Raw genomic sequence first — 10,406 nt, forward strand, 5'->3', positions numbered from 1 at the left:
CACCCCGGGCCCATGCCGGCGGCGGAAGCAGCGGTTGCCGCGGGGCACCTAGCAACGCTGATGCTCAAATAATTGTGAAAAATGTCAACGAAGTTAAAAGTGTTCTGCCCCTATTTTCAATAGTTCTTAATTAATGGCTTACAGCATTTTTATATCCTCAGCCTCAACTATTTATCTAGGAACTTGGGAACCTCTTTTCCTAGAGATTTTCTTTCTGGGGTACGGGAGGCAGGAGGGGAGCCTAGTAACAACGTTTAGCTTTTTGCCCTGAAAACAACGGAGGAAAAGATATATTTAAATTACTTGCATCTTTCTGTGCCTAGTGCTCCAATATTATAATTCTAAGTAGTAGAATTCAGTACAGAATGAGACATTTTTCTTTAGTGCAAACATTACTGTCATGTTTTGTCACCTTAAGTACATTACTATGTCAGGAGCGAATAAAAGATTTAGATTAAAGTGTGGATGGTTTGGATAATTCGATTCCTGAGGAAATTGCATAATACCTGCAGGTAGTAATTCCCATCCTGTGATGCTGGGTTATCTCCCCCGAGACGTCCTGAATTTCCACTTCTAGTCCAAAAAGCCAGTCTTTAAATTTAGTCCAGGGATGTGTAAAATGAAAAATGTCATTTAAACCTTTTTTTGTTTTTTTAAGTAAAGGAGGAAAGGGGGATTATATGAGAAGAAAATGCCTATAAATTCACCAGGAAACCAAAAATAAACGAATCACCCCAGTAAGTACAAGTTCAAATGCGAAAAGTGCTTCCGAGTTCGTGCCACAGGGTGTGGACTTAATCGGTAAATCCCACGCTACACATCCGTGCTCCTAATCCACGAACTGTCGGTAGCGAGTTTCAGATGCGACAGCCTGAATCATGAACTGCACGTCGCTCTCGGAGGCGAAGGGTTTTTTCGGTCTGAGTGTGTGCATTTCTGATGGTATGGTTACTTTTTTGTCTTTGCATAAAAATCACAATAAAATCACATTTAGGTTAGAGAAGAAGCTCCATGACATAGAGCTCGTCGTATATTCAGAAGAAAAGTGAGACGGTCGCTTTTTGGGTGAAGGACCCGAAGGAGAGGGACACACAGCATGGTGACCGTGGCTGGCAGGGCTGCTGTGCATTTCAGAGCTGCTGAGAGAGATCTCAAAAGACCTTCTCACGAGGAAAAATGTGTAACTGTGTGACGTGATGGACGTCAGCTAGAATTATCGGTGATCATTTTGTGATATATATAGATATTCACCATTATGTGATACGCCTGAAACTAATACATCGTGTCAATAATACCACAAGTAAAAAATAATAAAATAAAGGAGATAGATTATGCATGATGACATTTCTCTAAATCTCTGTGCGTTAGGAAATCAGATGCTTATTTTTCTTTTCACCCCAGGAATGTCACTAATTCCTCGGTGCCTGCCTTCCTCAACATCTGCATCTATCAGAGCTGAACGGGGGCTCCGGCCACCGCCTCTCCTCGCCCGTCCCCGCAGACGGAGGGCAGAGCTTCGGAGGGGTCATCCAATCGGCCCAGGCCCACTCACTGCTCGTGCCAGTCCGTGGGTCGGCGGACAAGCGACCGGGTGGCATCGTCGAGACTCCAGAGGAAATCTGGCCTCGCTTCTGACTCGTTACTGTTTTATCCGTTGGGCCGCAGAGAAGAACCACGGCCGCTGAGAGTCGCCAGCCCCAGTTCCCGCCACATCCGTCCCCTGCCTCGAGGGTCTGCAGACCCCCGGGCCCACGGCGGAAGCTCCCGGCAGCCCTCCTCCTTGCCGTCTTTCCCCACGCGCGGAGCTCTGCGCACACGCTTCCCGCCCGCACCTCGGGAGCTGCACACCCGTCCTGCGGAAGGGCGGCTCAGCCACGCAGCCGGAGGGAGACTTCGCGTCAGCCCCGTGCAGAAACCTGGGGGCCCGGACACTGCGGTCACTTGCTGCCAGACCGGCCCACACTACTGGGGTCGGTGGGAAGAGCTCCTAGATCAGCGACCTGGGGACCAGGGAGCAACATTGCTCGTCCCGCGTCTCCTCTGCTTGACACCGCGAACGTGAGCACGCAGGGGGGACCTGACCTGACCTGAAATGACCGCTCCCCGAGCCTGCAGTGAGACTCGGGCAGAGGGAGTCACTGACTTCCGGTCGGCCTCCAGCCATGACTTCAGTCCTGGCCTCTTAGCCAGCTGCCCCGTGGTTCACCAAAGAACGCACAGTGAGTTTGGGGACACTGGCGATGGGGCAGGCCACTTCTGGGGGGTGGAGGTCAGGCGAGGGGCAGAGACGATCAAAGAGATGTTTTCCAAAATTAGAACACGCACGTATTCCTGCGAGGGGAGATCTAGCTGAAAAGATGAAGGAAAAATGCGCAGAAGAGGGAAGAGGGAAGAGGAGAGGTTAAAACGGAAATCCCGAGAGAAACCATCACCGCTCCCGGTCCTTTATGTTCTCCGAAGATGTCTGGGAACTGATGAAAATTACTGATGTCGAAACTTTACTCATCATTATGGTAGATTAAAAAGTAAGATGATAAATTTAGCTTATGCTACTGAAAACTGAGATGCAAATGTCTGAACATTTAGAATATAATAAGCAAGCTAATTAGAGATTTTGCCACTAGAAGGAAAACAAAATGACACGGGAAATTTGGTACCTATAAAATTTACAACACGGAAATTACTTTCTGAGTAAGAAATTCCTATTAAATATCTATATTATAAGTAACTAAAAAAGAAAGTTAGGTTCATCCATCTCGGATTTAATTAAAACTTTTTAAAAATAGATTTGTTATTTGAAAATGAGGCTTTCTTAATTATATCAGTGACATCTGAATTCACGACCTCCTTTAAAAAGGCAAAACAATTATGGCCATGTAAGTACGTATAGTTTCTTATTATACTTACTAAAAATTCAGAAGTCTTAAAGGTTTTAAAAGTTTACAACACTGTTGGTGGGAATTTATTTTTAAATAATCATTTCAAATGTGATTGTGGTCATATTTCGATTTCTGGATTTATAATGTTTTTAGATGCCATTTTAATATATACATACTCTATATATTATGTATATTAATTTATAGAGTTGATATTTTTACTTTATATGTAATAAATTACATATCAGTTATATAGCACATATATGGTATAATATATAACTATAGCATAAATAATATGTATCCTATATATTGATTTCTTCGTAGATGTAATGTACAATTTTTTCACTAACTAGGCAGCGCTTCTGGACGGTCGTGCCTGGTCGGACGCCCGGGCTGATGTGGCTGCTGCACAGCAGAGGGTCTGAGAAGGCAGCGTCTCCGCACTGGGGGCGCTGCAGCTTAAGCGACAGCATGCGCCCCTGTCGGGAGTGAGGGGCACGGGCCGAAGGCCAGCAGCCCGCGCTGCCGGACGCAGGGCCTCGGTCCTCCAGGATCGGGCACTGCTCTTTTCCCGTGTGGCTGATCCCGGCGATTTAATTTGCGTTTCTCAGGAGGGCACGAAAGAAGGGGGAGCGAAGGTTCAGGAAAGCAGAGGGGGGTCGAGTACGAGGACTCGAGGACTCGCCGCCCGCACGATTAACGGGGGCCGCGTGATGCCGCTGTCACGCTGCAAGGAGAAAAGCCTGCGCGGTCCCTGTGCCTCCCGCCTGCCTGTGTCCTAAACGCAGAGCTGGGGGCAGTTACCAGCTTCTCTTCACGGGAGGATTAAGTGTTCCCAGTAAAAACATTATTTGCATCTCAATAGCGCTAATAGCTGTTTTATGAATAGTGAGGACAATTTGTTCGGGAAACCTGTACCCCGCGGAGTCCTGCCGCCAACATTTCAAACTGAGCAATTTATTTTACATCCTTGACTTTTTTTTTTTTTTTTTTTGCAACCCTTGCAATTCTTTTGAAAGCTTCGGTCTTACAGTCAGGAGACTGTGGCCAGATTGTTAAAATATTCAGCTGCCCTGGCACCGCTCCAGCCGCCGGGAAGGGTTTCTCATCGTCAGCAGCTCCGGGCGGGAGCAGCGAACAATCGGGCTCTGCTCCCCGGCTGTGCTGGGGCCGGGCGGGGGGAGGGCCTCCAGACAACCAGCCCCCCGTGCCAAATGGCACGGAAGCGCCAGGGCGGCTCCACGCACGGATGGCATGAATCCCTCCGGCTCTCCCTCGCAGGGCGTCTTGGCGAATCTAATGTCGGAGGAACACGTCCCTCCGCGCGCGGGACCAGGGCAAAGGACTTCCCCGTTTTCTGTTCCCCCCAACCCGGCTGGTGACACGGCGATGGGACAGGCCTTGGGAACGGGGACCTTCCCGCATTCGCTCTGAGCACAACTGGTGCCTGAGCGTTTACTCTTCCATTAACTGACACACTGGGCCTCGACGTGGGCGCTCCCTGTGCGAAGTGAATCTTGAAGAAGTGAACTTTATCGGAATGTAAAGGAAAGCCCTAGGGTGCCAGTCTCAGAATGGGGGCCTGAAAGGGACAATTCCCGCCAAGCCGGAGCCCACACAGCACTCGGCGAGCAGCAGCCTAGTAATCATTCTATCAGCTGGATCGAGACCGTCAGCGGCACCACGCAGAGGCGGCCTGTGCCACCCAAACCCCCAGCGAGAGCCGGGGGCCTCTCCCTCTGCCCAGAGGTACCCCGCCACGGACGTCTCGCAGCTCCCCCTTTTTTAAAGGATGAAATCGTTGCCTACTTATTTCCGTAACCCCACACGCAATGGCGTGGGCTTGCAGAGAGATGACTTAAACGTACGCGGTTTTGCACCTGTGGGTGGAGAATTCATAGTTATACCTCAGTCTCCTCTTCCTTCCCCGTAAGCAACGTGTGGAACATCGTCTGGATCACAGACGTGGGCAAAACAAGAACGTGTCCGGGAAAGGCCCAAGGCAGCCATGAGTCTCGCTCGCTCACTTCTCTGGCGAAGACTGAGGCACCGAAGGTGAAGCGGGTTCGCGGGGCGCACGGCCCAAGCTCCCCCCGGGCCGCTGCCGACTGCGCGTCACGAGGAACGGCGTCCCTCACGATACGGTGGTGAGGGGCCCCGGTGAGTGGCCATCTGAGCGACTCGGGGGAGCCGTCTGGGCTTCGTCCCTAACGCGAGCTCATTCCTTGTCACGTGTCCCTCCTGTGTGGCTTCGTGGGTGGGTGACAAAGCGGATTGACGGCGTGCGACACAGCCCAGGGCGCCCTGGAAGCGGCTTACCTGTTCTCACGCGCGCCCTGGGGCGGGGCCCCCCCCACGCGTCGGCGCCCACGTTTGGAAGCAGAAGGAAACGAGCCCGCGCGGGGCGGCCACTGTACCTTCCACGGTGACGCGGAAGTCGTGGCGGGCGGTGCCCAGGGAGTTGCTGGCTGCGCAGCGGTAGGTCCCTCTGTCCCCGTAGGAGACGTTCTCGATCTTCAAGGTCTTGCCGTAATTCTCTTTAGTTTCTCTCCCTTTTGGTAAATCGCCGCCCATTTTTTCCCAATCAACCTGTGGAGTTGGTCTGAGAAACAATAAATAAACGACACACGTTTTTTAAAAGTAAAAAAATAAAACATGAAAAAACCCACGGGACACACCCCTTAGCGCGTCATCTCCACGTGCACCCCGAGACCGGCCGTGTAACAGCCACCCTCCCGGGCGTGGGTGACCTGCCACCACCGTCAGTGTGACCCCAGGGCTGGGCAAGGTCTTGTCCCCACAACCCCCTCGAATGGTCCCCTCCTCAGAAATCCTGCTCTTCCGTTAAGGGGGCTGACCATGGCGAGTGCTGGGCGGGTGTGGCCCGATGAGGGACGGGTGACCGGGTGAGGGACGGGTGACCAGACGCCCAGAAATATTACAAGGGGAGTGTCAAGGGTGAAATCTCCCTGTGGCTGGTGGGAAGTGGCCAGAAGTCACTGCGTTCTTCCCTGTCCACGTCTGGCAAGCAGGGTAGAAGGGACCCGACAGCCACCGAGGGAAGCCTTGGGGTCCTTTACTCCCCGGAGGCTGGCACTGGAGGACACGGCTCGGGGAGAGGGCCACGGAGCGGGCGGACGCAGGACACCGCGCTGGGCCCCGCAGGCCTGGCTGCCCAGGAGGAGCCAGCACCGGTGGGAGCAGAGGAAAGCGGGGTGAGCCGGATCTCCCCTGCTTAGAAAGACTGCATCACCCCATCAACACGCAGGAACGAAAGGCCGCCGCAAAGCACACAGAGAGCCGGCGGGTACCTCGGCACCACCGGGCGCTAAATCTCTCCGCCTCAGGCAGGGGCGGGAGCGACGCCTGCGGGGTTCTGTCGGGGACACGGGGCGGGGGCAGGACAGGGCCCTCCGCGGCTCCTGGGAGCTCAAAACCGTGTGGGAAGCTCTGACGCCGATGTGAGCGGGTGATTTGTCACGGCTCCCTCCCTCTGGCTGGGCTGCGTGGCTGGGGCAGGGACCTTCAACTTGCTATTTTTGTCGGTGCTGCTTTTCTTCCCTCACTAGGTTCCTTTTATTATCGACAGGGACGCGTTCCCGGGGGCGCACTGGAGATGGCTGTCATGACAATCGTTTCCCCAGTGAGGACTCTGAACCCCCCAGAAGCTGATTAACTGGCTTCAGGTCTTTGGGGTGAAAAACAACATATTAGAACTTCAATTTGTGAGTGAACTTGCTACTTTTGTCATTGTGCTGTTAAATTGGTGCTTTTTCCATTCTTCTTCCTTCCCACGTGTATATTCTTGGAATACTCACGTGTGGCCAAATTAATGCGTCGCTAGTCAATAACTGAACAATTAACCCGTAGCGTTTGCTTCAACTATCTCCAATTCCGTATCGAAGGGCAATGGCTATGCAGAAACGCACTGGAGGTCGAGATCAAGCCCCTTCACTGACGCACATTCACACTGTACTTCTTGCCTCCCTGAGGCTCAGACCCAGGCCCAGGAGCTCACACCCCATCGGGTGTGGGGCACGGGGGGCCTCAGCGAAGCTCCCAGACAGGAGGAGCGCCGGCCGCCCCCAGCACACTGCCCAGCACGCGGCCTGACCCACGTCTCCCAAGCGAGCCGCCTGCTTTTCACTCCATCCGTCCAAACGGCCATTCGCCAGACGCCAGGCCGCTTGGGCCCCGGCTCCCCGCACGCGGGCGCTTCTGCTGGCCCTCGAACATCGGGCTCATCCCCCAAGACCCACGCTTGGAAGGACAGAATAAAATGATTATTTTAAGTACCAGGCGAACGTGAGCCATAATTTATCTAGGGACATCTGGACCATCGTGCGAACGCCCAGCTCTACGCATGTGGTCACCCCACCCCCGTTCACACTGTCACAGCCGACAGAGCGATCCCATCGCACATCGGTCTCGGCCACAGCCTGAAACCTGCAGGGCGAGGCGCCGACTGCTTCCTGCGGGCAGGTGGCCACGCGGCCGCGTCTGCGGGGTCGCTGCGGGCGCGTGTGCAGACCCACCCGGGCCGGCGGTGCACCCTGCGGAGCCGTGCGCAGTCGGGGGCGGTACTCACAGGCCTTCCGCGAAGCACTCGAGCAGCAGGGCGTCCCCCTTGAGGACGGTGACCGAGGACGCGGGGCCCCGCTCCGCGGGAGGCAGCAGCAGCCTGGGCCTTCTTTGCTTGATCGAGTTCGCTAAACAGAAAAGAGAAATCACTTCTGTTTCACACACTGAGAGAGTCAAGTCCCGGGCACTAAAGCTTTCTTAAAACGTCCTTAAAGACAGGCGCCGTGCGTGTGCGTGTGCGTGTGCGTGTGCGTGTGCGTGTCTGTACAGATGCACACGTGTCACTTATTTTAATAGATTTCCGTTTACACAGACGCCACTTAGCCCGCAGCGTGGACTGTCTCTCAGATGCATCAAAAGGGATGGCACCAAGTTTCATGACGCTTCCGAGGACCGCGCCTTCAAATCGGACGTTCAAACACGGTTCGGGGAATTTGTGTCTTCACGAAAGCGCTGGTGAACTGACAGCCTAGGCTTTCTGTCCCCACGGTGCCCACGCCTGGCCTTGGGCGGTGGCCACGTGTGTCTTTCACCTCACGAGCCCCGGTCCTGGATAAGTGTCCCGCCGCGGGCAGCCCCCGGGGCCCCGCACGCGCAGACCCCGGTTCGGGAGCCGGTGGCGGACACCAGGCGCCTGTGGTTGTGGAGGTGGCTGCGTGCCGCCTCAGGCCCCGTGGGAGACGCCGCTGGCGGGAACCGGGGCCCCCGCTGAGCACACGGAAATGCCCCATTTCTCACTTTCCTCGGAACCCCCTTCTCAAACAACGGGGAACGAGGACACCCCCAGGTTCAACGCAACTTTGGACTCTAGTTCCAAACACTCACGTAAATCGTTTGTCCACGCGACGTCACCGCAGCGTGACGTGGTGTGCACGGAACAGGCTGGCGCCCCGCCACCCGAGCAGAGGGCCACCAGGCGTGCTGGCCGTGTGCACCTGTCACGCCCTCTCCAGTGCTAATCGGAAACGAGCTGGTGGCCACGTGCCATTTTTATACTTAATGTAATTAAATGACGATTATATACTATGATTGCTATACACTAATGTTACTATATAAAGATAAATAAGTTATTGAAATGATCCTTTTTAATGCTGGGGACGTAAACTTCATCAGTCCACCTCCAAGGTGAGGGTCACCAGGAGGAGCCCTCGCCCAGCCCTGCTGTGTCACCAGAGAGTCAGACACTGGACTGAAGCCACCAGTCCCAGTGGCATAAAGACCCTTCACGTAAATGACCCTTCTCATTACGGGAGGTGAGCTTGCTACACGTGCAATTCAGGGGCGTTCAGGCGTCGTCCACAGACACCAGCCCTGGCAGACGTTCCATGGAAAAGTACAAAGCACTTGACAGACGAGTGAGTTTGGAAAATGCTGCAAACTGTTTTCTTCCTCAGCGTTATGACGGACACGTCCGCGTTTCGCATTCTGGGAAGTCTTGCAAGAAAATCACCCTTTAACTTGCTTAAACCCAACTCTCTCCGCTTCTGCTGACACTTGACCACGGCTTTTTATCTTTCTGCATGTAGCAGCTAGTCACCAAGAGCGAGGGACATTCGGGGAGACCTAAAGCAGTTACGCCATTAAAAATGTGTGGTTCCGTGTGTGTCTGTGTGCGCAGTTGCATGTTAATTATGTTGTATATAAATGTATATTTATACAGTTACGCGTATGTAAATACACTCCCTTTGCATACGTTTAAGGTGTGAGGGGGTCATAGGCATCTCTAGGCTAAGGGATTTTCCTTAACAGGAAATTAGGCATTTTAATACACTCACACGGGTATTAAAAGAAAAACTCAACTTTTGAGATGGCGATGAGCTAACTAAAGGTGAAAATGAATATGCCACACTCTACAGGTGATCAACTTACCCTCGGAACCGATTCCTGGGGATGAACTTGAGTCATTAGCATGCTTTACTGAAATAAAAAAATGGAAGAAAAAACTCACGAACACAATGGTAGATGCCGGAATCAGTGAGGAATGAAAAGTCACAGTGGCCGCTTAGGAAATTACACAGTGCAGTCTAAGCACGCTTCCCGGGAACACCGTCTTTGTGGGTGCAGCGGAAAAGCATTTACTCGCGAGCGGCCACGGCCGAGGCCAGTGGAGCAGGTGGAAGTCACAGCTCCCTGGAGGGTGGAGGCTGCCAGAGACTCCTGGGGAGCCCTGGCGGCATGTGACACACACACACACACACGCACACGCACACACACACTGTGGGGCGACGTCGTGGACCCCGAGGCACCGGGGCGGTGATGCCGCCTCTGTCTGCCCCGCACCCTATGGCTGCGCCCCCCGCGCGGGACCCCGGAGTGGCCTCTGCGGGATCGAGCAGGGCAGAGAAGCCCCGTGAGCGGGTGTCCGCCGGGGAACGGCTCGCTGGGGACGACAAAAGCCGTCTGTCCTGCTGCTGCTTTCTGTTTTGACTCTGCCATTTCCCCCCGCGTTTCCGGCCCGCGGGATGCAGGTCTGAGACCTGTGGGCCCCCGGGACATGGGCGTGCGCCCCCCGCCGAGGGGATCGGACCTGCGGACGGACGCAGGGGCATGTGGGCTGAGGTCTGGGTCTGGCAGCGGACAGGCGGCTCTCGCGGGGTGAGGTGGCCGGGGCGGAGCTAACGCGGGCGGAGCACAGACGTGGGCCTCAGTGCGGGACGGCGCGGCGCGGGACAGCGCGCTCAGGCCTGCGGCACTCACAGCTGCGGACGGTCAGCTTCATGGGCATCTTCTGCACGATGGTCCGCAGCCGGGGGAAGGCGGCGAAGCAGCAGTAGTCGCCCCGGCTGTCCCTCTCCTCCACGTTGGCGAAGTACAGGTCGCCCTGGCGGCTCACGTGCACCCGCTCGTCCTGCTCGATGTGCTCCAGCTCTGGGGGGAAGCGCAGGGCCGCTGAGCGGGACGCCCCGGCTGCGCCTCCTCCCTGCACGCGGCTCCTGCGCCCCGCCCGCC

At 54.8% G+C, this 10,406-nt stretch overlaps 1 protein-coding gene across 1 annotated transcript in view; it reads right to left on the reverse strand.

Annotated features, from left to right (window-relative positions):
- CHL1 (cell adhesion molecule L1 like) overlaps positions 1–10,406 on the reverse strand; it is a 56,228-nt gene that overhangs the window by 30,691 nt on the left and 15,131 nt on the right. Inside the window, exons 6-9 of the mRNA XM_015587170.1 lie at positions 10,155–10,325; positions 9,327–9,374; positions 7,465–7,585; positions 5,294–5,478 (exon numbers count right to left, since the gene is read on the reverse strand). Of these exons, the coding sequence (XP_015442656.1) occupies positions 5,294–5,478; positions 7,465–7,585; positions 9,327–9,374; positions 10,155–10,325 (525 nt within the window). The remainder of the gene's footprint in view (positions 1–5,293; positions 5,479–7,464; positions 7,586–9,326; positions 9,375–10,154; positions 10,326–10,406) is intronic.

This window comes from Pteropus alecto, unplaced genomic scaffold (genome assembly GCF_000325575.1).
Source record: "Pteropus alecto unplaced genomic scaffold, ASM32557v1 scaffold53, whole genome shotgun sequence".
Lineage (NCBI taxonomy): Eukaryota > Metazoa > Chordata > Mammalia > Chiroptera > Pteropodidae > Pteropus > Pteropus alecto.